Genomic DNA, 25,983 nt, shown 5'->3' on the forward strand with positions numbered 1-25,983 from the left:
TGAAAGGTAGACCTTTATCAAGCCATACCATCTGCACAGTATTCCAGCCAAAACATATGCTTCTAAATGTACTGGAAATGTACATTTCCATTCCTCAGGCTACTTAAGCACATCGAGGGGAGTAAAAATAATATTTTTGGCCCAAAACCTAAAGGTAAAAGAACATTAATACTATTTGCTCACTTTACATGTGACAGAAATATGAATAAAACCAAAAAAGGCACAAGTAAGAAAAGAAGGTCTTAATTTCCACCACATGGAAGCTATAATGTCACCTGCACAAACAAGTAGCATAGCCCAACTGATGGACAACTTTATTTTCTAAATTCAGATCTAAAAGTACATTACCTGGCTCCATGATCCTTATTTGAAACTTCAGAGCTGTTTAATGTCATGATGCCTGCTACACACGCAGGATGATGTTCTGCACAAACTTAAGGTACAGAAAGAAATTCACTTATTTCTCTTTATCTCATTGTCTTTGTGAATTAATGTGATCTGTGCTCAATGTCTTGTAAATGCTGGATCACTGAACAGGCAAAGTGAATAAATGGCCAGGGTCAGATGGATTGTGGCAATTAAAATGATATGGGACTTAAGGTGGGTCATGTTTATTACTTTGTCTGGAGGTGATACTGTAAAACTGTAATAATGTGTTTACAGGTGCATATTTGTTTAGTTTGTAATCATTTGATTAAACAGCTGATTTACACACATAAAACCGAACAGAGGCTGTAGGAATACTGGGAATACTGGTTCTCTTGATTACTGGGACTTTGTGTAAAATATTACAAGATGTTTGATTTTTAATTTATCCATAAATTTATTTTTATACAGATATCCAAAACATTTTAAAGAAATGCCTAAGTATTTCATTGTTTCATATGGAAATCATCTCTTAATTGCAAAGAAACTTTTGAAAAGGCGATTTCATTGGAACTGAGGGTTTACAGTAAGTGTGAAGTGCTTTTAAGTTTAACCGCTTCTTTCTTACCAATCATCCAGCAGCCCCTCCGTGAAGACCATAAAAAAGTTCCCGTTAAAGCCAAACAACACTGGGTTTCACTGCTCCACTCCAGGCAAGAGCGAGTACCCCCCACCCCACCCCTTCACAAAATTACACACATACTATCAAACCTTTAAAGAGTACATAATATTTCCAGGCATAAAAAAATATACTATAGCTCACCAATTTTTTTTTTCACAAATTGACATTTGTTTTTCAATCAAGTAATTTACAGTTTCAAATAAAGACCTTTCTTGATAGTATATTATCTTTGTAACTCCCCCCCCCCCCCCCCCCCCCCCCCCTTCGACAAGCTGTGCAAACAATGTTAGGATACTGATAAATTAAATGATCTGAAGAAGGCCATTGCTTCTCCCACAATAATATGTCCACCTATAGTATCCCCTCACTCACACAAACCCAGGATATCTAACCATTCTCCAAAGTTTTTTTCTTTAGAATTAGAAATACAAACTGCTAACTGCTGTATATTATTTTTCTGGATGTCTGGATTTTTTGGAAAGCAATTCTGAGGAGGCTGTTCTCCTATAAGAGCGCTTAAGGGCTGGTGTGGACAATAAAGACGCTTGGCAAAAACAAGCACAAAAGATGCTCACACACACAACTAAAACCCCAAAAGCACTGCATTATCTAACATGATGTGCAAATATAGTGATTGTGCGAACGAGGGTTAAAAAGGCTTTAAAAGGTCTGGTCATCGTTACAGGCATCGGTCCAGTGGCCAAAGACCTCACAGATGTCGCAGTAGGGCCGTTCTTCGCCCTTACTGCCGTGGTAGGTGGTGTGTGGAGGCGAGTCGGGCATCTGCATTTGCGTGGGACAGTCCTCGGTGTCATGGAGGTCGAAACAGTCGCAGATGTCGCAGAACAGCCTCGGGGGAGGCTTCTTCTTCACGGGTTCCTGTCCATTGCTGCAGAGAAAAAGAAAGCAGATTCGCGTGTAGCTGACTGCCCAGTGATATAAAAACTGGAGCTGTACTGCTACACAGCTGGTGTTGTTTTAGAGGAAGTATGAGAAAGTCTGCTATAAGTGAAACTTACCTATCATAGTTATCCAGCTCACTTGGATTATTCCCATTGAGAGCAGCAGCTGCCATTTTCTCCAATCTGTCTTTGAGTTCCTCGTTCTTCCTCTGGAGGTCGACGATGACCGAATTCAGAAACTCAATCTGTAAAGGAGGTGCAACAGTAGTATCAGTGTTGCTGCTGGTGCATGATAATCTATTATCCGACAACAATTTTTATTTAAAAAATAAAATTTATATTGGGTCTCCCTGTGAAATTTATTCAATGTATTTTGTGCCAATGCTTTGCTTCAATCCTATGATAAGGACTATAGGAAATACTAACTATGCCTCCCCATATTCCCCCAAATAATTAACCCAGCTTTGACCATGGTGATGAATCACCACTGTGAGTTGTCAGCCAAAGAAAAATCGAAGCTTGGAATGAGTCAATATAAGTCTGTAAAATACCCACATATGATGAGTGTTTTACTGAGTAAAAAAGATCGTACACAGATCTGATGTCTGTCAAGCATCTATGATAACTGTAATGTCCCCTGGGAATTGTAGGTAATGAGAAATCAAGCTTGATTTATCTTTGGAAGACAGTTTGTAGTTTTGACACCAACTATAATGTAACCCACTGAATGAAACATAAGAGCCAAAGTGACAGTGACAGACAAACATGCACAAGTGAAGCTGATGAAAAACATTTACAAACCGCTGCCTGATGGTGGTGCAGTATTGCCAACATCAGAGACAGGGCAGCGGAGAGGATTTAAGAAAGAGAAGGAGGGGGAGAAGAAAAAAAAATTGGAAATTCAAATTAGGACCCACCTACTACAAGACAACATCCTAAGGCTGTCTCTGACAGATAATACAGTATAACATTTTAGAATATACAGAGGCTGGAGGTGAGACATAAGAGAAGGCTGGCAGACTCTGTGGCAGTCATTCTCAAAACTCATTCCACCACTGTGGGTGAGATGTTCTACTGGTCTACTTCATGGCTCATATCAGTTATCTGAATAAGAGCTGAGATGATGCTGGAAGCTCAATAAGCTTTGAATGAAATTTCAAATGAATTCACCTCTGTAAAACATTATACTGTAACAGCTGCACAAGTCAAGAGTGAACTGTAAAATTCAGTCTACTGCTACATCAGAAGTAGTATTTGTTAGTACATGTCTGAGTCAGCAGCACAGTCATTTCACAAACAGCATTCAGTGGCACTGTTTCCATACGACTGCCCCAAATATGATGACAATGTAAATGAGTTATTGTCAAAGCAGGAAATTCTATGGGCAGGGTAGGAAAGCATCTTCACACTGAGTGTATGAATGGCAAAAAACAAACAAACAAAAAAAAACAACCCCAACCTATCCAGGCCTATGACTGGTACTACTCATATGTATACACACCTGACTCTCAGCAGTCTCCTTATCCTCCCTTAGTTGGTCCAAAACCGCATCACCTGGAAACAACGTCAAGAACAAGACAATAATCTTCTTTTCTTTTTGAGGTCACCTCACAGAGAACTGATCTTAATGCAACTAGAAATCTTAGCAGTGGGCCTGAGTTAAGTCCCGTGTTACCTGAGGACTTGTTGATGGTTTCAGGCCCTGCAGCCAGGTCCTTCTCCAGTCTCTGAACCCGCTCCTGTAGATTAGCCTTATCCTGCTCCAAGGCCTGAATTGTACCCTGCAGTGTCTTAGCTGAGGCACTTTCCCCACGCAGTACAGCCAGCTGCGAAGAAAACACCCCATGCTATTTGGTGTTTGAAAATAGTTGCTCCTCTTGGATAAAATATTGCTATTTGCTCTAAATACATATTGTTATATATTGTTAAATGTGTTCAGGTGAAATCCCTCACTGAACGAGGGATTTCTCTACGTGCGTAAGTTCAAAACAAATTAAATGTGTCACTAGGTTTGCATCGAGGACAGTTTTCTTCATCACAGTCTTCAAAGTGGCATTTTCAGGCCAAGCAGGCTGTAGGGTCCTTTGTAAGCAAAGTCATAATGAAAGCAGGACAAATTTTGACCTAGAAGTGACATCCTGTTCTCCTGTGGCTGTGACGGTGTAATATAGGAAATGTCTCTACAAGGTCTATTGCCTACTTTTTCTTTTTAGGCTGTGAACAAGCACCCTCTGGTACTCAGAATCTGCCACAGCAGCTGAAGAGTGAGGAGGTTCTGATCTGAGGGTGCTTAAAATCAAGAAGTCACAGTTTGTGCTCCTAAATCTTTTGGTACGACTCTTGACTCGCCTTAAACCATTTTGAGCATGCTCAACAGTTTTGTCATTAATCTGCCATACCAACTGAAAATGAGGAAGTGCCATCGTGCATTAGATTCTCACCTCGCTCCTCAGGTTTTCCACTTGCTGGTCCTTTTCTGAGATTAAGGCACTGTTTTTGTGGATGGACTGTTGGAGGGCGGCCTTCTCCTTGACCAACTGCTCCTTCAAGGTGCTCTCACTATCAAATGCACAATACCAGCTAAATCTCAAAGAAACACGATACCAAAACTCCAGCCAGAGGAAAACTGGCCCCATTTTACAAAACTGCTTCTCACCACATCTCCTACTCTGGAGCTCAAACTACTGAAACCAAAATAAACGTGAGGAGGCACAGAGAAAACGTAGCAATTTTTTTCTACTGCAGCTGTTCAGTCAAAATGTTTGGTACATTCGCTAAAATGGTAAGACAGCAAAGATATCAAAGATATCAAATAGAAATTTTTGTACAGTCATATTCAGTTAAGTAACGAAGCAATGATTCAGAGTTTGATGACAAAAACAAAAAAACAAAAAAAACATTCCATGAACTGAAACCACATATGAAACTGTCAAGAAGGTGGAATGGGGCCGTAGGCTGTAAATTACTTTAATTTAATTATTTGTACTGTTACGTGATGATGACTGACATCACATAATACTAAAGGTGTGGAGTACCTGAAGGCATTATTTGGCAGGCTTTGAAGGAAAAGAACAGCATGACAGACCATTTATGCAGTGAATATTAGCAAGTGTCACACAGGTGGAAACCATTTATGTTTATTTTGACAACAGGCTTTAACAAGAGTATCGTCTTACCTTTGTTTCAACTCTTCCAACTGTTTTTTGAGTTGTGAACGCTCATCTTTGAGCTAGGGGGAAAAAGAAATTGTTCAAATTCAGCCGTGGCCAGCAGATCAATAGCCGAAACACAAAACGATCTGATACTTGTAGGTTTATGTCTGATGCTTGTAGGTTTATATTTAATCTTATGTTTAAGATTTTTTTTAAATAAAGATGTAAAGTGTTGCACCTTCACAACATCACTCTGGTCTTTGTGATTGTTTTCAAGCTCCTGAGACAGCTTCTTGTTCTCATCTTGCAGTATCTGTAGGGACTGCGACTTCGTGGAAACAGCTTCTTTAAGCTCCTCACTGAATAAACAGAATCATATAAGACCACACACTGACTTGTAGAAACCCTTTAACCCATGTCTCTTGATTGACTGTGACTCACAAATTATATCATGTAATTCAAACTTAAATTTGACAGATTTTTGTTGTGTCAGCAGCCAAACTTGTGGATATACTCACATTTCCTGGCACAGACTCTTGGTCCTCTGAGTTTCTGTACAAAGCTGATCTTTGGATACATTCAGATCTTCCTGGTGCTTGGAATTCTCTTTCTTCAATGTTTCCAGCTAAAACAATAATGACAAACATATTTACAGCTACAAGACATAATGCTATAGGACAGTATTACTTGATGAGAAGAGCCACTCCACCACTGAACGCTAACATTTGCATTTTCTCTGCACAGACCCATCTCTTACCTGGATCTCTATCTCCTGCTTGGACCTCTGGAGCTCTTCCAGCAAAGATTGGGCTTCGTTCTTCTCCTGCATCAAAGTGACTTTCTCTTTTGTCAGCTGTTCGAGAGCCTCAGCAGTCTTGCCAGAGGCCTCTATAGCCTAAATGGTGCATGAGCAAGATATTAAATAAGAACCTCTTTTTCAAATTAAAAGCAGAAAATGGCTGTTTGACATCAACACCATAATGACGTCAACCAACCACAATAAGAAATTTGATGCTATTTACATTTAAATAGGATACATATTAAAGATACTTATTATGTATCACTTGAATTCAACCAATGATTTAATTTTAATATAATTTAATAAATTAACTACAAGCTTAATTAGTTATCTCTCTTAATTACTGAATTAGAGGCAATTATCCAAATCTAAGTTCATTTCAATTTTCAAGAACCAGAAGGTTGAGAACTGACAACATAAATATTACACTGAGGAGCATAATTAGTATATACTCTACAATATTCTACAACCTGTGGCCTCAGAACGGATCCTGGCAACCCATCAACCTGTATAAAGAGTCTCTGCTTAACTGGTAGTTCTTCAAAGGCAGTCTGTTTAGGACTTTCTCAGATGCTTAATAATAGTAGAAAAAATTGTTGTCTTTTCAAAACCCCTGAAATCTATCTTATATCATTTCCGTCCATACTATTTTTCTTTCTAGTGATTTTGTAAGCCCAAAAACTTTGGACTAAATGACACTGTAAGAGCAGATTACTGAAGCTATAATTTCTATAAAGGGAAACTAATAAACACTAACTTCACAGAAGTATGCTGAGAAAGCCCCATATCTACATTTCTAAGTAAGTGTATCAACATCAATTACATAAATGCATGAAATATGAAACACCATCAGATGGTGTGTATGATCATCTTACACCTACATGATCATGAACCCTAGAAGAATTTCACCTAACGTTAGATCACGTTATAAACCCACAGGCAAAGGCTGGGAGCTAGAGGTAATAAACAGCAATTAGTAAATGGAGGATGAAAGTTAGACACGAGAATAAAGGAACAGAGGAAAGGGAGACAAACCAGCAGGCATGCAGTGAGAAGGTGACATAGCCCCAGCCACTCTAAGCTGTGTGTGTGTCAGTGAGTACTACTAGTGGAGGAATACCTCAAGCTGCTTAGAAAGGGCATTTTTTAGTTGGGACTCGAGCTGCCTGACTTGCTGAGTGGCTTCATCTCTCTCCACCTGCAGGGCATTCTTCTCAGCTGTTAAGTTTGAGATGCTGGAGGAAATCTCTTCTTTTGCGACAGAAGAAGCCGATACCTCTGCGATGGCATTCTTGTATTGCTTTTCCAAAACTTCTTTATCAGTTCGTAGGGCCTTGACATCAACCTCCAGTTGTTTCTGGCTGGCCTGCAACTTCTCCATCTCTTCAAGGAGCACTGAACGTTCTGCGAGCCAACTCTCTTGGCTAGTGTGGAGAGAAGAAATGTCCTGCTCCAATTTACACTGTCCAGATAAAAGGCCCTCTTTCTCTGTGGTCAATAAGGTCATCTGTCTGCCCATCTCCTCAAGCTTAGATAATAGCTGTTCTTTATCTTTTGCCAGCTGACTGGTTTCTTGCTCTCGCTGCTTCAATTGTGTTTTCAAAGCCTCCATATCCACCGTCAAAGAACTCTTTTGCTCATCAGCATTCTTCAGGTTAAAAGAGATCTCCTTATTTTCTTGTTTCATTTCAGACAATGTTTTCTGCAGCTCATCAATTTGTTTAGAAAGGCCATCCTTGTCAGACATTGCTTTATTTCGTTCACTGGATTCAGCTTGTAGCTGAGTCTCAAGCAGGTGCTTGGCCTCCGACACAGATTCGGTCTGACTTTTTAACTCCTGGATCTGCTGGAGCAGGCCCTGGTTCTCCTTCTGCAAGGACTGCACTTTTTTGTCAGCCTCAGTTTGCAACGACTGCAGGTGGTCAACAGCTTTTGTACGGTTATCCACCTGCTGATTCAGTTCTAAATTAGCCTTCTCAAAATCCATTTTTAGTTTATTATGCTCTTGAACAAGTTCAGTTTTGCCCTTTTCAAGAATTTCAATATCAGAGTTCCGTTTCTGCAGTTCATTTTGTAGATCAGCTTTTTCTCGTTTCAAAGATTTCACCTCTGCTTCAACCTCGTCTCTCTGGCGTTTATTGTCCTCTAGCATGGTTGTTAAACGAGACTTCTCTTGAATAAGGTCCGCATTAGCTCTGGAGTAACTATCCAGCTGGTCCTTTGTTGTTCGAATATCACTAGCTAGTTTATCACGCTCAAGAGAAAGAGCATTTTTGTCAGATATGGCTTTTGTGTGCTTCTCTTCTAACTCTCCCTTCTCCCCTGCCAAACGCTCATAATCCATTTTCTGCTGCTCTAGTGCCGAATCCAGACTCATCTTTTCCTTCCGAATAGCATGTAGAGCCATCTCAGTTTCAGAACTCTGAAGTCGAAATGCTTGCCTCTCTTGCTCAAAAGACGATAAGGCTTCTTTAAGTTTCTCATTGGACTGAGACACTTGTTCTGATGAGATTTGAAGCTTCACCTTTAATTCTTCTGTCTCTCTGAGGAACTCCTCCTTCTCGTTGCAGACTTTTCTTTGGATCGCAAGTAAGTCTTCTTTCTCCTGCAGAAGGTGAAGTCTCTCAGAATCAGTCACCTGACTGCTCGTCTTGAACTCTTCCAGCATCTGGACCAGGCTCATTTTTGAGGCTTTAAGTTCTTCACATTCGCGGACAGAGCTGTCCAAGTCTTTCTTCATAACAGCAAGCTTATTCTGAAGCTCTTCCTTTACTGTCTCAAGGCTCTTTTTATCCAACACAGAGGCACTGATTTCAGAAGACATCTCCGCCTTCTCTTTTGTCAGTGTCTCAGTGAGTCCCTGCAGCTGGGTGTTCTTCATTGTAAGATCTTCTTTTTCTAAGTTCAAAGATTTAAGTTTTTCCTGCAGTTCAGCATTCTTAGCGTCAAGAGATTTTTTGGCATTTCTAGCAGCATCTCTCTCTAAAACGAGATTGTCCTTCTCACTTGTGAGCTTTGACCTGCTTTCATTGAGGTCCTCTTCAAGCCGATTCCTCTCCTTGCAGACATTTTCATAATCCTCAATTAGTTGCTTCTTTTTCCCCTGAATTTGCTGGATTTCCTGCTGATGCTTTATGAGCAAGTCATTCTTCTCTGCATATTGTCTTTGAAGCTCCTCGATTTGGGCCTGCTGTTCACCGTTAGAATGCTTCAGGTCCTTGTTTTCAGTCTGCACTTCCTGAAGAAGATCTTTGAGCTTCTCCAGCTCTGTGTTCAGTGAAATCCTTTCTTCATCCAAGTGCTTGTTGTTGGTGAATAATTCCTCTTGATGTTTTGAAAGTTTATCTCTGGTTATTAGCAGTTCTTCATTCTGGACTGAGAGCTCCTGGTGACTTATCTCAAGGGCACAGAGCTTAGTCTGCACATCTGAAAGCTGTTTCTCCAGTTGTCCTTTCTCAGCCTTAACATCCTCACTTTCCTTACACATCTTTTCCGCATCTAGACTCTGCTTTTCCAGTTTTTTGGACAATTGTTCAACATCATGCTTGTAGGAGTCAAGCTCAGCAGAAAGACACTGGGAAAATAAAGATGAAAGGAAAAAAAAAACAAAGAAGGGGAATATATATATATAGGGAAAAGTAAGATGAATCCAAAAATAAACCAAGCAGATATGGATAAAAGTGATATGCATTTGAAAAGGTTAAGCTGCAGAAGCATCAAAAATGGTAAAAGATCACACCACAGCTTACACCATAATCCTTTAAAAAAAAAAAAGAAAAGTGTGAGAACATTTTCACTTTAGCCCTAAATATATTAATTACTCTGATGCCAACAAATTTGACTGGCATATTAACAAAAAGGTGCTGGCTGCCGGAATGTACAACTACTTTTTCACTTGCAGCATCGTATACAGCTTTTACTGATATTATTACATGTATCCACACTATTTTTGTATGTGTGATCTACTCTAGATGAATAGAAGTGAATGCTTTTTGTGATGTACAAATACACACAAAATCTAAACTTTTTGTTAGAAAGTGAAAATGTTGTACTTAAATGAAATGTCAGACCAATAAACAATGCTGGCAGGGGTACAGAGCAAAACCGTTACCACCAAAGGTAATCTGAAAGAGAATTTAAATAAATAGCTAAACATACAGTATGTAAATGGTAACATGTGATTCAGCTTAAAATGAATGTGAATCCTACCAACAGCATAAATATCTATTTAGAAGCCAGAAAACAAATATATATATTTTTCATACATTGAACAGTTTCTTTGACTTTTCCAATAGCCATAAAGTCTAATTCTAAATCTATTTTATAAGACGTACCCCTGCAAGCATTTAGCCCACGGCAATATAGAGCTAAGATGGTTATGAAAAAAAGAGGTTATTAGCCTTAATGTGCGGGGTAAATGAGCAACTCATCACAAACAATCTGTATGATGGTAATTAAGAGTGGAAATGTTGATTAACACAGCTACAGTCTTCCATAACTTTCTTGCTGTCATATTCAGTTTTAGAGTCCTGATGACTTCAGTGATCAAACATTAGTGAGATCAGTAATACATAAAGCATCATTTTTCCATTAAACTAATTCTTCAGAAAACTGAAATCACATTGATTTAAGCTAATGTGTCTGCGCCTGTGAGGGCTTGTCCTTACCTGAGCCTGTTCCTTGTATTGCTGCAGCTCAGATACCAACTTCTCCAGCTCCTGGGTTTTGTCCTTGGAGGACGAGAGCTCCTGCTTCAACTTTTCAACCTCACTCTGCAGCTGCTCAGCCTCCTTCACATGGAGCTCTGAGGCCTGAGAGAGGGATTTCTCTTGTGAGACCTTCAGCTCCTCAACCCGGGTCTCACCCTGTTTAACAGTCTTCTCCTGGAAAACAGGAAATGAGAAAAGCAATAATAATAATAATAATAAGGATCTGACATATAATTCTGAAGCACATTTTTTTGTGAGTGCCCTACAATACTAACCAAGGTAGCAATCTTTTCCTGAAGGCTTGTTATTTGGGTCTGATGTGTATCTCTAGTCTCTTTCAGCTCCTGCTCTTTGCGGGACTGTTCCTGCTGGAGTTGTTCATTCAAGTGTGCCACCTTCTCCTTCTCATCTGCAAGCTGACTATGAAACTCCTCAAGCCTCCTGAGTCATGACCAAAAAAAAGAGGGAAAAAACAATAAAACAAAAAGTGATATAAAGCGTTAGAGACAATAGAAAGATAAACTGACACCAGCATGGAATAAAATATTTACTATAGCAGTAATTTTGCAGTGGATCCAGTTCTGACATGGCTGATATGAGCTGATTTAAGTGGAATAATTAAGTAGTAAGAGCAGGGAATAATAAAGTGTGTTACCTTTCTTTCTGTATGAGGTCTTCATTCATTTTAGTGAGCTGTACTGAACTATCACCAGATGCCTTCATCATGTCTGAAATATCATTTTCCAGCTTGGTTTTGTCCTTTGAAAGCTGCTCAAGCTTTTCATCTGCAGCCTTCAGCTTCCTTTCCAACCCTGATTAAAGACAAGACGAGTTTATTCGTGGCATCTAAAAGGTTTTAAGAACATACTATAGCCATAAGGAAAGTTTCTTAACAAACAATATTTAACATAAAAGAATGCAGTTTGAATAATCTCACCAGCAAATTGACTTCTCAGAGACTCTGTTTCTGTGGTCAGGGATGTGCACTGCTCTTCCTTCTTACTGAGCTTCTCAAGTGTTTCTGCAAAGACAAAAATGCTCAAAAAGCTTATTAACTGAAAAAAGGGCAAATAGAAGAAGCTGATTGAAAAATGTGCAAGGAAAAACATCCGTTTATCTGAACAATAGCTTATATCATTTACCTTGCATAGTTTTTTCTGATTTTGTCTGCTCCTCTGTGCTTTCTCCCAACTTTTGTTTCTGTGGGGAAAAAAAATATTTTGTTTGTTGTTTGTACGTTTTTACAAGTCAAAATTTCAGGAGTGTGATTTTTGTGGTTTGTACAACATTTCAAATGAGATCAACTGACAACCAGATATGTTCACTAATTGAAGTGGAGAAATGCCAAATACGCAGTTAAGGCAGTTTAGAAACAGTGACACATAGTTTGTTCATCAGACAGCAATGAACAGGGACCTAAATCATAAAGCAAGCCTCACCAAGCCTCCAAGTTCTTGTTCCAGGGTGTCCTTCTCCTGTTTTACAGTAGTCAGGGTCTGCTGTAAAGAAAGGACTTCCTTCTGCTGGCCCTCCAACTGAGAGCTCAGTTCACTAACCTACAACACACGGCAAGTAAAAAATACACTTATAACAAAGAAATGTGCACATTAAAACAAAACAACAGACAACAGCTGACAATCAGTGTCTCAAGATGCCATATTTACTTGACAGAGGTAGTGAGGACACCACTTTCCTAAAACCTGATAGCTATATAAAAATCAAGCATTAAAATTGTAAGGAAATAAAATAAAACCCACCTTGGCACCCTGGTTACTTCCTTGGCTCTTAACCTCCTCTAACTGACTCTTCAGGGTAACAATCTCCTGGTTACTTTGTGCTACTTGGCTGCGCAGAGCCACCATTTCTGCCGTTTGCTCTTTGGTTTCTCTGTCCTTGTCTTGGGTCTGTTGTGCCAACACTGCTTCTTTCTCCTCCAGCTCCTTTACCCTAAGTTCGGCTGCATGAAGCTTTCCAAGGACATCTTCCATCTCCACAAGGTGCTGCTCCTCTGCTTTTTCAACGCTGGACCGTAGCGACTCCTCCAGTCGCTCCTTGTCTTCGGTCAAAGACAACAGGTGTGCCTTTAGCGCCTGTGTCTCCTGAGTCCAAGCTACGATGTCAGCTTCATGTTTGGCTCCAGCCTCCTCTCGAGCCAACTTGTGCTCTACCTTCAGCTTCTCTAGTGCACTTTTGGTTTCTACAAGCTCTTCTGTCTGGGCGCCTGCTCCTTTGCAGAAGGACACCTTCAGCTCTTCCATGGCTTGCTGATGAGAGGCAATGGCAGACTCCAACTTGGAACGCCACAGTACAGTATTGTCAGCATTCTCCTTCTCAGCTTGGCTTATGCGCATCTGCAACTGCTCATTGTCACCAGAGAGCCTTACAGATGTGGCCTGAAGCTGGGCAGCTGCCTCACTGTGGGCCTTCTCTTGCGCTTCTAGCTTCTCCTGGTATTTCGCCAGCTCTTCTTGGTGCTTTGCTTCTTGGGAAGACAACTGATCCCTCAGAGAGTTTATCTCTTCCAGAAGGGGAGAAAGAGTAGCGCTAGAGTCCTCAGAGCCTTGCTGGGTCCCAAGACGTAGCTGCAGGTCAGCTACCTCTCTTGTACGCAGTGAAAGGTCCCTCTCAAGCTCCATTATACGGGATCTTTCCGACACAGTAGCAACCTTTAAAAGCAGAAATCTTGCATTTAAAAATATGTCTAAATCTAACATACTGGACCAGTGTGCACTAACAAAAGCATATTTATTTACTGTTACTACAAATTGGTAGTCTGAAATAGTATATAACAAAGCACCTGGTGACAGTAAAACTATGCTCTCTGGGACAGACATTGTTCAATTTGCTTGCTTAATGAGGAGGGTATGAAACCGCTGATCCTAAAAACAAGGTGTTATACTGACCTCTTATGGCTATAAAGGGTACAAATAATGGAAGTGAACACTGGAAGCATGTATGGAGCTACAGCAACATGCAAGATATTGTCTACTTTCCATTAAACTTAAAACTCTTCATCATCAATTTATGTTATTAATGACCTCATGATTTAGGAGAATTATGAACTAAGAGAAGTCTAACAGAACTCTCAGGGAGAGTTTTAATGTTCTCAAACTTGCATCTCTTTTAGCTGCTTCAACATAATATTTAACTGCTTGGTTAAGATAGGTTTTCATCAAAATCAACATTTTTTTGATAAAATAATTTGGTAGAAACTACAGCCATCAACTTCATGAAACCATGGGAACTACATTTTTATGTATTGTATGAGCAGAATACACTAGGGGAACACAAGGATGTTTGGTCTGGGAGGTGGAGCAGGTTTTAGACTGGCAAAAGGGACACCAAATAAGCAGGACAAATGGATGCTGGGAAGGACTGGGGAAGCAGAACATTGGATAACTGAGCTAATCAATAATAAATGATTAGCAGGGGATGAGGGAGAAGCTTGTCTGTCTGGTTAAGCAGTGATACCAATAAAGCAAGAGTGAGTTCAGGTTGAGTAACTTATTGGAAAAATAGTATAAGTAAAAGAGCTGTCACTCCAGACAGCTGAAAGGTTGGTTATTTGTTTGACAGTTAAAACAGAAATGTAAACTATTCAATGTAAGAACTTTATGTGGATCAATTTACATGTGAGGGAAGTTAATATTTCAGAAATAGCTACAAAATTAATCTGCAGCTAACGGCACAATTTGTGATGCAGAATTTGAAAATATAACTAAGCAGGATGGACTCATTTGAGCATACCTACAAACCTAATAAATGTATTAGTTTATTATTTTAATTTGTTTGCTGTCAAAGCAGGAGTATTATTTTTCTTCTATGAATCTGGAAAAAAGCATTTGCGAGATTCAATCACCACAAGCCCCATCCAAAGCAAAGCTCTAGTTACTGCTCGGCACATCTCTGTACCCCTTGCAAATGTTTTGGCCACTATCCCCGGCCCAGGACCTCTTTTCCAACGCAGCGCACTGCAGAGCAGAATTCATTACCCTAGTGTCTTCTAACTCTCTTTGGAGTTTCTCAGCTTTGGTCTTTTCAAAGAGCAGGCTCTGTTCAAGCTCCTTAATGTGGGCATGCTCCAGTCTGGTCTGCGTCTGTTAGTAAACAAGGGGGAGAGGAAGAGAACACACCAGTGCCACCATCACATGCCAGCCCAACACAGACAGACAGAGAGGGAGGGAGACAGGAGAGAGGGTAGAGGGGTTTGGACAAAGGTAATGTTGATGGTGTGAGTGCATGTGTGTCTTTGTGTATGTGGGGTGGAGGGTATTGGGTGGAGGTGGGAAGTGGTGGATGAGAGGAAATGGGAAGATACCTCATGCAGAACTTTCAGGCTGTGCCATAAATAGCTGCACATAAGGAATTTTGTGAAAGGATGGTGGAAAATACAAGACACGAAAGCAAAAGAGGGGGGCATGTGTTACGGATGTTCAGAATGAGGCAATTTAGAAGTAACCATGCAAAACTGACACCTGGTGAACAAAGCATGTTGATTGTTATCATACATAGAAAATTTGATGATGTGTGTCAAGCCAGCAAGTAAATTACACAAAAATGACTTCACCATGTCATTGAGAGAAAGCAGTAATGGCTGTTTGCTGGCCCCTATACTTCATTCTGTAACGCGGGGGTCAATGCATTAAATCATACAGACAATATATCATTTTGTAAAATCGTCATATTAATTTAAGGACAGAAGATTTTTTTCTGCATTTATTGTATTTTCATTTACACTCCATTCTTTGCTGCACTGACCCAACTATCTGATTTACTGCTCATCTTATTTAGGATTGACATCTTGATTTCATACAAAACCCTACAGCATTATTAGTAACACACTGCTTTCTCTCTTTGGTGATAAGGCCATTGTCCACACTGTATAATGTAAGTACTGTATAAGAGACCACCAGTTATCAGACCACCATGTGCAGGATTTGTGACCATCTTAACAGAAACCAATCAGTAACACAGAAGCATGTGGGGCTCAAGAAACAGAGAGGATTCCTATTTGACTTCTTGCTATGAATAAGGGTTTTATGGCAACTTAATGAAGCATTTCCTGGCACAACTTTGTGCTTCTAATCACTGTTACCCAGTGTATGTTAACTTAAAATTTCATTTTGAAAAGGGGAATAGCACCAATTTTAAATGTTATGCATATTATGTAACATTAGGTCTTCAGTTTAGATGGTCTGACAAAATGAACTGATATACTGCACAAGAAGGTAATGAATAAAGAAAGGATGTGATTATCGAACTATAACAAACATATTTTAGGGTTCACTGTGGACTGAATGTAAAAATGTACTTAGACACTATATGAACCTTCTGTTCATTATCGATGGAGTGGTTATAAACTGTATTGTAGCCTGACAACTGTATCTTTATATGAAATTTACATAAGCTAAGTGTTATTCCCCTTTAGTTGTGGTGGGCAGCCTGAATTCAAGTCTGTGACTGGGCAGTGGAATGACAAGGGAGCATTTCCAGTGGTTCCATGCTGAGCACTGGACCAACATGAAAAGACGAGGACAAGAAGGAAGAAGAAGCAATAACATCACATCACTGAACAGGGAGGCACTGAGGGTTATAGCACAACATTAGTACACCTTCAACAGCTTGAAGTCAACAAAGCATTTTTGAGTTTAGCCTGTTTGGAGTGGTGTTTTTTTTTTGTTGGTGTATTTCAAGCTGCATGCAAGTTTTTAATATATCCACAGCTGTGAGTAAGTAATAAACCGTTAGTATACACGTTTGAAAAGAAGATAAAAGGGGTATTCTAACCCTGTAGCCCTCATTTTAAACATCTATTTTGAGCTTGGATGCCTTCAGGGTAATTGAGATGGTCCTTTGTGTAGCACACTGTGGAATAAATAACAAATCCTTTGATCAGATGTGAACAGAGGTACCACCGGGCCCCATTAGTCTGCATATCCTAACTTGGGATGAAAACATGACTCACTTGTGAAAAAGAAAATGAGTAATCAGAGCCTATTGTGTTAAATTACTGTAAAATATTATGTGACAGACAAAGCAAAATGCAGACCCCTTAATAAAAACAGAATTAGAATCATTTATCTCTCCATAATAAGCACACATTAATAAAATTTTCTGGTGAAGAGTTCCTTAAATATATAATTTATCTATCCACAATAAGTCCTTCCTGTGGCTAACACTTAATATTAACAAGACAGGTTTAGTGACCACGTGAAGCCTCATAATACTTCCTGCATCACTGGGTATTTGATGGCACATCATCTAATGCAAGATGAAACCAGTATCTAAGTGGCCATATAAACACGTATTGATGTTGCAGAGTGGGTATAGTTTCTACTGCTAACACAAACAAGAGATAATGCAAATGCTCTGTCTGGACCTGACTGCGGCTTTGTGACAAGTGATACCAGATAATCTTGTGCAATCTAAATTGCACTGGACCTGTACCCGAGGAGAAACAAAAATTCAAATCACTTTACTGTCACGGATAAAGAACAAGGTTCATGTGAACTGGAATCCTGAGATGGAACCAGGATAAAAGGTGACTGGAGCGCCTGCTTCTGACTTAATATTAAAGTTTTGATTTTAAATCAGTGGGACAAAAATATCATGTTACACATTGCTGCCACTTTTTGTTTAATAAAAACAGAAAATACCTGCTTTGCAACCCGATTTAAAACTATTGCAGTGATGTTTTGTTAAAATGGCGTGGATCTGTGTTGTGCATTTACCTCCAGGTCTCCTTTGGTAATGCAAGCTTCTTCTACACGGAACTGAAGGTCCTCCACCTTCCTGTTTAACAGAAAAAAAATCTTACTAGAGGTTTTTTGTTTTTGTTTCAACTTCACTGGTGAACTAATTAACTATAATGTATAAGAGAAAGAATAAGCCAACTTGGGCAAACCTCTTTCCTTATAAAATATGGGGTAAATACTGTATATATGCCATAATAGATATGTCTGATATGTCTGTATCTATTATAACCCCACAATAGATACTGACATACTGTCATGGATGACTGTACCTTTGACTTGCTATAACTCTGGGAATCCTTACCTACGCTCCTCCTCTAACTGATTCAGCAGCTCCACTTTGTCTTTGTCTGCAGCTTCTACCAAGGCACGTAACTGATCCATCTTAGCCTCCATCTTCAACAAAAATGTCAGACATTGGAAAAAAAAAGAATATAAATAACGAGGCAATTAAGAGTAATCTAGGATTAATAGGAGGTTCCTGCAAACTGATAATAATCAAACACTGAGCTGACCTGCTCCTGATCATCCCTGAGCAGGCTAATTTCTTGCTCCATCTCTCCAACATGGCTGGTGGCCTTGGCAACCTCAGCTCTCTCCATGTCTCTCTCAGCCATTAGCTGTTCAATATGCTGCTGCTTCTCCTTCAATGCTTCCTGCAGGGCTGTAGTGCCTGAAATCTTTCGATTATACCTTGATGATGTCTCTGTTAGCTATGGAGGGACAGAACAGAAGCATGGTCAGACTGGTGAATAAGCAAAACATAAAACAAGTGTATAATTGTGTAATACTCTTGTGTCCATGTCTCACCAGGCCTGTCCGGCTGGGCTTGGCGCTGACAGAGGATGCCACAGAGCTCATGGTACTGATGGAGGAGGCACTAGGGCTTCTCTTCAGCCCTGATGGTGTGGCCACTACTTTCCGAACTGCTGTTTTTGCTTTGGCTGGCGTGGTCGAAGGGAAGCCAATGCGTGTGACTTTGTGCACCGGTGCAAACAAGCCATATTTGGGTTGGCACTGAAAATATCTGGGGACAGATAATTGAATACAATCATGATAATAAGTCATAGTATACATGTGGATAGCAAGTATAACAACGTTTAGTTATTTACAGATGCAGTGGCTTTTGTACCTTGTGCCTGCCACTGCCCCATCATTCTTTCCTAAGGGCTCATCCAATTCCACACCGCACCACTCGCCTTTGGCAAAATCTGTTTCTCCAAGGAAACGTACCACTCCTGCCTTTGTACCACCAACCTGAGAGAAAAATACAACATTAGCCATCATTTAATCCCCTCAACCAGTAAGAGAGGCCTAAAGAGTAATCAGCTTTGCCTGGTAATAAACCCTGAGTGAGATAATTCCATCAAAGCAACAGAAACAAACATGTGCCAGCTTTGAACAGAATGTAGCCAAACTGTCAACATGTGAAACTGAACATCTTCTTCGTTCAGTTATTCAACAACATGCAGCTGCAAGGTTTTACACAAAACTAAATTTGCTAGTGGTGAGCACATTTCCTCTGCAGCCCAATAGGCATGACTGACACTTCCTCTTTCCTCCTAATGTGTTACTCAGCCTCCTGGCTGAGGAAAGGGAGAAAAAAGGGGAATCTATAAGGAGGAAGGAAGGTCCTCATCAAGATACAATCAGAACTACAGAAAGTTTGGTGACATGGGGTGGGAGAGACCACATTTCATGTAACAATTTCTCTGAGATTACTACACTGACGAATAGTGTTCTGTGAGCCATGTGACTCTGAACAAGCAGTGTTCTTCCTAATGCTAATGCCATTTAAACACAAAGGCTGAATTTCAGAGTTCTGTCACTTCACTGAAATATTCACAGAAGAAAAACTTTTTTATTTATTTTTTATTTATATTTATTTTTTATTTCTTTTAAATAATGAAACAAATTTTACCAGAACACGGTCACCCATCTTCAGCTCCCTTTCCCCCTTCTTGACTGATCCAGTCTCTGAGAGGTTGGAGACAGATTCACTGTTTGTGCGTGCGAGGTTGGAAGATGGTGTAGCTGGCGTAGCTGGCGTAGCCGGCGTAGCTGATGTAGTGGTGGAAGCCTTCTTGGCTGCCGTGGTAGTTGAGGGTAATGCTGATTTTGTGGCAGGTGTGTGCGAGGCTACGCTACCAACAGAAGGAGTGGGTGACGCAGCACGGGAGGGGGGTGCCGTCTGAGTCCCATTAGCCTCCCCTTCTGTGCGAGACAACTTGGATGGGCGGGTAAATATACCTCGCAGGGCTTCGCACTGGAAGTAGCGCACCCCTGCCACTGACCCGTCATTCTTCCCAATTGGCTCATCTAGAACAATCCCTGCCCACTGTCCGGGGGCAAACTGTGTCTCTCCCAAAAACTGAATGTAGCCTGGCTTGTTCCCGTTCACCCATACCCGCTCCCCAATCTGGAAGTTCTCCTCAGCATTTTGGGCATCTCCTCCACTGGCACTTGCAGCTGATTTGTCGGCTGCAACAGCTTTAGCTCCTGCTAAAATCGAAAGGAAAGAAAAAAAAAAAAACTTTTTTTTTAATCATTGAATAACTGACCTGTGAGAGAAAGACAAATCACACAAATGGCGTGCAAAACATTGAAACATCGTGTGATCTGATGTTTAATTGTACTATAGTTTGCTAGTACAAAGTTTACAAGCTATATACATGTTGGTATATAGCTTGTATGGTATCATTTAATAGCTTTAGTTTAGCCTTGAGTTTAGAATCTCTTACAACAGTTATGCGTTCCCAAAGTCAAGAATCAATCTGCAGGCCCAATATTAAAGCTGATATGTCAACGTGATTTCCAACAGCCAAATTTCTACTCTGACCATAACCCATGTGGCAAGAGAAATCTAGGCTAAATGTCTGAAAAGCCGGCTTTAACACAGTTCTCACAGAAATCATTAATTTTGGCAAGACACTAGTGTAAAAGCTGTAATGCCTACATCAAAAAACAAAAAAATAAGCTGTACTCTAGCAAGGTAAAATTGAGACATCAATTCAATTTCATTATTAATCATCTTTCCATATAATGGTACTGTGAATATCTGTTTATTTGTGAGTACTGAGCTTAAATACTTACTACTAGATCATACTAAGTCATGTAGATTTTTAAAAAGCATTCATTTGTTGTAATAAAGCACCAAATAAAGCCATTAATTAAACAATACAAACTTGAACTGACACTCTTTGTGATTAGTTGCAATACTGTATATCCAATAGCTTAATATAGGCATTATATTTTTTATGTCATTATGTTGAGCAAGTATTAACAAATTTTAAGCGAGGGTCTGAAATACCACTGGCTGATTTAGTTAACTATGGTTGGTTAGATCCACCACAGTTTTTATGAGACATGACTCCTCTTTCTCCTTGCACTGCCATTAAGAAAACACAAGACTCCCAGCTTCACTGTTTAAAGGATGTTTACTATACCTTCAGTTGTGATTTAATACAACCTAGAAAAAAGGTTTAATGTATTCAATGAATACAAGGGAGAGTTTACCCTGCTGCATATCCCTTGAGATGTGAGAAAAAACATCTCATTAATGTGTCTCATTTATCCAGTTATTTTATCTGTTCTACTCATCCCAGGAAAATGACCACCTTGTTTAGCTCTTCTGCAGTCCAAAAGAGAAACTACTGTGTGAACCTATACAAACGCTATTCACCTACACAGGAGCTGTATCATCACATAAACTGGGGACGAGCACAATTCAAAACAGATTTGTCAACCAGTATGGAGAAAGTGCAGTGAGACGTGTGACATGTCACAATCACACGCCCTTCTGGAATGGGACAAGAAATTAAGTCAAGTGTGTCCCAGCACCACAAGTATCAACCAAACAACCCCTGGATATGGAACATTCAAGGTCAAACACTAAGCTGCCACATGTTCACCACAAGCTGAGGAAGCAGGACACCAGGACACTCTTACCTGCGCTGGGGTTGGTCTTGGGGGCTCCTGTCCCAGGTGGCCTAGCTATCTTGCTGGGCACTTTGATCCCACTGGACTTGGCTGTGCTCATGTTTCCTCCTGTGATCTGTTAGACCCACAAGGCTTGTGTCCGTCAGTGGGTACAGACTGACTCCAGACCATCAAAACAACTGGTTGCAGCTCTGTGATGGCGAAGTTGTTCTCTCCGCACCAAAATCAATTAAACAAAAAAATAAAAATGAACCAAAAAAAATTAAACAAAAATAAAAACCAGGAAAAGGGAGGAGGGAGAAAATGTGGTGCTCACAAAAAGTACCCTGTTTGGAGAGGAAAAAAAGAAACATTACTTGACTTTCTTTTGGCTTACCCAAATATATTTTTACAAAGCACTCAAAGTACCTCTGATGGCTAATTAATCAGAAATGTAATTATTTAATCAAATGGATTAATCATTTAGGATTACTTTTTGCAGAATTTACTTGGCTCTGACTCTGCTGTGGGTGGCACTCAGAGCAATTATTTACTTTGATCAAACTGAAAAATAGCAAGTACAGATATGCCTTTAAGGCATGCTGATTTTGGTGCTGTGTTAATGGAGGTATTTTGTTTCTGTTATGACAACAAGTCCTCGGCACACACCATGTCACAGTTAGACCTAAAAATACCCTGTCAAAGGCTGGCCAATATGTAGTCCATGCTGCTGCCATCTTCTGAAAAGCTCATCATGTGTGACCTTGACCACAAAAGAAACAGCACCACAAACCATTTCTCTCACTCAGTCTATCATTCTGGCAAATGAAATCATGTAAGTCTGGTTGGCAGCTTTCTCTAAAATGGGATTACAGTAGAAACATGACCACCACCAGCAGCAGATTATCCTGTTTGTCAGATTTCCTCGCCACAGAAACTGGCTGAATGACTACTATTTAAACACAGACTCCCTGTTGTTAGGTGTTTGACAACATGGCTGAGTGTGGCATCATGATAAGTTTTTATATGCCCATAGCCTTGGTTAATTAAACCAAACAAGAACAAAACTACTGACAAAAAACTACCAAAACGTAAGTTCCAGCTTAACCTGACAGGTCTGTAGCATGTCAGCCTTCAGTAGGGGGCTGACATGCTACAGTACAGTTACAGCTACAGTATAAACTACACACAAGCAACCTAAAGCAAGAATGAGATGCTTTGTCAATAACAAGACCCCAACAATTACTCCACAGTTTTCATCAGTACCTGCACATGTGTAGTTATTTTGAGCACCTGGGCAGTGTACAAGCATACTTCCACCACAGCTACAATCTTACTTTTGGTAAAAAGCATGTAACTAGCAAATAAATAAATTATCTTAGGACAATGTGTATACAACTGTTACCAAAAAAAGTTTAAATTTAAATTTTCTTTACAGTGAAATAAATCTATAAAATAGAAAATCAACAAACCCATGACAATATGTCAGAGTGCCATCTCACTCCTCCTGCAAAGTCAAAATGTTCTGAGTCCATTTTAAGTCAGCTGAGACACTTGACCTCACACTGGGTAGAAATTTAAAATAGAACTTGTTCAACAGTGTCACACAAACATACCTCTCATTCCTGAAAGAACGTAAGAGCTACAGTATGTAGGTTCACCAAAACAACCCAGATGAAACATTCTCACACACGCTCCAAGATATTTCTCAGCAGAGAATGAGGGGTGGCCATCACGACCCAGTTCAGACACAGTGTTCCAGTTTTCCCCTGCTGTGCCTTTAAATGATTAGTGCCCTCAGGTTAAGAGGAGGCCAGAGCAAGAAAGCACCCTCAATGGCTGAAGACTGCATGGTGGAAATTAAAAGACATGTAAAAATCTACTACTACTAATCTATACATTATTTGGCACAATGTTACAGCAAAAAGTTAAACGGCAGAAAGATGTTAAATTAGAAAACCACCAAGCTTTGGTAGAACTGTCTTGTGAGTATTAACAGAGGATGTTTCAGCTCTGATTGGTGAGCTGATGCAGTCAGCTGAAAATGATCCACTTAGTCTGGAGAATTTCCCACTGCAGTAATGTTAATCTTTTGCCACTGACTCTCACTCTAATCTGTAGCTTGAAAGAAAGCCATATGCCTATGTTTTGCATAGGTTTAAGGGAAATAATCTACTGATGAATTTAAAAGTAAAATTCTTGGTTAAACTAAACTTCACTACTAAGCTATACCAAGATCCTTTGTGGTTTAGTTTCATTTTTTATCTGATGTAAATAAATAAATAGAAATGGGTAGATGGAGCCTGTAAAACAGAACTGAGATTCAGCCTACTTCTCACAAATGACTGCACAGACATAATACACTTCCATATTCATAGTGTCAGAGGTTTACATCCTTAGAGTCTGTCCAGGCAATGGTTATACACAGTACAGTGATACTTTGTGAATATTTCACTGTCTTTAATCAATAAAAGCGTGCAAGAAAAAAATCCTACGGAATAAAACAAAATCAATGTGCAGTTGAGTATCTTCATTATACTGCATAGTTAATTGACTGACAGAGTATGGTGCTTACAGACCCACATATTTCACTTTCAAGCATATCTTGCTGACTACAAGTGCAAAACCACATATGATACAGACCTAAGCTAAATTTTCTTTCATGTTTTCCAGTAACAGTAAAAACTTGTCCTCTCAAGTATTTTTTAATGATGGGAGGGTGTCACTGGGTAAACAAGCAGGTGGGCTTTCATTCCAAATTGTCTTTACAGTAGTCTAAAGCTCTAGCCATCGAGGCATCCCACTTAATTTCTGCTTCAGACAGGAAGCGGGAGAGCTGGGAGCCTGATGCTGTAAACTCACAAATAGTTTCCACCAAAAGAAACTACACCTTCATGTCCTCAGAAGTGTGCATTCAGTGGTGCAAGCTATATTCCTACATCACAAAGCCAAGGCAAGCTCTGGTTCTTCCTTTTTGAGGAAACATCTGCTGGGATGATTATGTAGGCCCCTGCTAGCACTGACAGAGGAAGGTGTAAAAAATCACTAACAGGACATAAGCACAGAATGAGAGCCAGAAGCATCCTGTGTCCTCAGTGTCTGTCCATACAGATTCACCTGTTATGATGTTAACAACCTTAATCGTCTGAAAGCAGGCATTAAACCTACCGTGCAGCCAATATATATCAATGCAGCCCTGCTCCACAGAGATTCTGGCTCTTACAATTGTGCCCAGGCATTACTGAGACACACATACATATATGAGGATATTAAGGATAGTAATCTAAAATCCAGACCTTTCAAAACTAATGGAGCCTCTTCAAATACTACAGATAGGTTGTCCATATTGCATACAGGTACTGTAATATCACACAAAATAGGCTCCATTCCAGTGGGATGAAATAATCTAATATAAAGCATGTATGACATTCCTACAAAGTGACCAGTTTATAAATTAATCTGACATCCTCACAAATGTAAGCCATTCTTTCGCATATTCTTAAATACCATACTGTGAAGTTCAAAAACTGTCAGAAATACAAGCACAGTAAAGCCAGAGTTTCAGCCTATCCAGCTTTAGTCATGTCAGTCCAAACAAGCTAAACTGCTTTGGCTGAAACAGAAAGGCTTAATCAGAAAAAAAGCCTAGGTCACACCTTTAGAAGACAAAACTGTCTAATGCAGAGACTCCGCAGTTGCCTCACTGACATGTGACATGGTTTGCCTGAACAATTATAAACAAGTTACCCCGAGGATTGGTCAACGACTTGGCCTGTAAACGTTACCCCGCCTTGTCACCTTTATCAGTAGCTAACGGATTGAGAGCTGTCGATGAGGTGGCATGTCTAGTAACAGTAGAGCCTGAAAGAAAAATACCATGTCAGCTAACTTACCTTGTTAGCTAATTCTACGTCTCTGGTGAGATAATATCCCGTTTATCGTAAGTTCTAACGGTAACTACCTCCACATGTTCAAACATCCGAATAACCCACTGACCGACCACGGTCATAAGCTTAGCGGCTGAAGCAAATACCCTAAGTCCAAAAGTCTCCGCAATGTCACCTAAGCTCCAGTAGGGCACACTGCTGCTACAAGTTGAGAGTCATCATAACAAATTGTTACAGATTAGATCACCTGCAAAAGATAGCTTGCTGTATAATGTTGTTGTAACGAGCAGCCGGTTGACTGTACTGTCACCCTTTCGGCTTAAATGAATCACAGTGTGTTACCACGATAAGAACAGACGTGATTAGTTGCTAAGAAACATTAGCAGCGAGGCCCGAGCGATACCGCGAGCCGGTGGTCAGGACCAAGAGAAGGGCTGGTTAGCTAGCTAGCTGAACTAACACCTCAAGTAACATCTACGCTACCTGAGCAACTTTCATCTAACGGCAGCGTTTAGTTTCCTGGTTTACCAGTAGCAAAATGACATGGAAGTTTACGGAAATACGTGACTTCGGCGTGAGCTAATACTGACCTGATATGTTTCTGTACAGCCTTCGTCTTCTGGGGGGAAAAAAATTACACAGCTAACAGGCTAAGTGAGGAACCACGACGACTACTGCGTTCCATAAGGCACAGCCCAGTGTATGAGCTGTGTGTCCAACGGCCGAGAGTAACGTCAACGGTAGGCAAGTAGGTGCCGACCAAAGATTATATGTTCAGTGAGATGGAGCACTCCCTCACGTTTGAGAGAGCAAACT

General features: G+C 40.1%; 1 protein-coding gene across 8 annotated transcripts; it reads right to left on the reverse strand.

The window, feature by feature from the left end:
- Positions 1 to 352: 352 nt before the first annotated feature.
- Positions 353 to 25,914, reverse strand: clip1a (CAP-GLY domain containing linker protein 1a). Of its 8 annotated transcripts, none has more exons than XM_041043174.1 (27): positions 25,758 to 25,914; positions 21,311 to 21,627; positions 19,284 to 19,864; positions 18,495 to 18,619; positions 18,173 to 18,389; positions 17,878 to 18,075; positions 17,667 to 17,758; positions 17,342 to 17,402; positions 14,603 to 14,707; positions 12,368 to 13,276; positions 12,050 to 12,109; positions 11,753 to 11,810; positions 11,548 to 11,631; positions 11,266 to 11,422; positions 10,886 to 11,051; positions 10,569 to 10,784; positions 7,022 to 9,475; positions 5,860 to 5,997; positions 5,621 to 5,727; positions 5,341 to 5,461; positions 5,127 to 5,179; positions 4,392 to 4,509; positions 3,626 to 3,776; positions 3,452 to 3,504; positions 2,752 to 2,757; positions 2,068 to 2,195; positions 353 to 1,937 (listed from the first exon to the last, which is right to left on the reverse strand). In XM_041043174.1, the coding sequence occupies exons 2-27, from the start codon at positions 21,399 to 21,401 to the stop codon at positions 1,709 to 1,711; spliced, it is 6,678 nt and encodes a 2,225-aa protein (XP_040899108.1). In that variant the 5' UTR covers positions 21,402 to 21,627; positions 25,758 to 25,914; the 3' UTR covers positions 353 to 1,708. The 8 variants fall into 8 exon arrangements, with proteins under 8 accessions (XP_040899108.1, XP_040899106.1, XP_040899104.1 ...); XM_041043172.1 differs by having other exon boundaries at positions 354 to 1,937; positions 12,050 to 12,166; positions 19,284 to 19,861; XM_041043170.1 differs by having other exon boundaries at positions 354 to 1,937; positions 12,050 to 12,166.
- Positions 25,915 to 25,983: the final 69 nt, after the last annotated feature.

Source organism: Toxotes jaculatrix, chromosome 7 (genome assembly GCF_017976425.1).
Source record: "Toxotes jaculatrix isolate fToxJac2 chromosome 7, fToxJac2.pri, whole genome shotgun sequence".
NCBI lineage: Eukaryota > Metazoa > Chordata > Actinopteri > Toxotidae > Toxotes > Toxotes jaculatrix.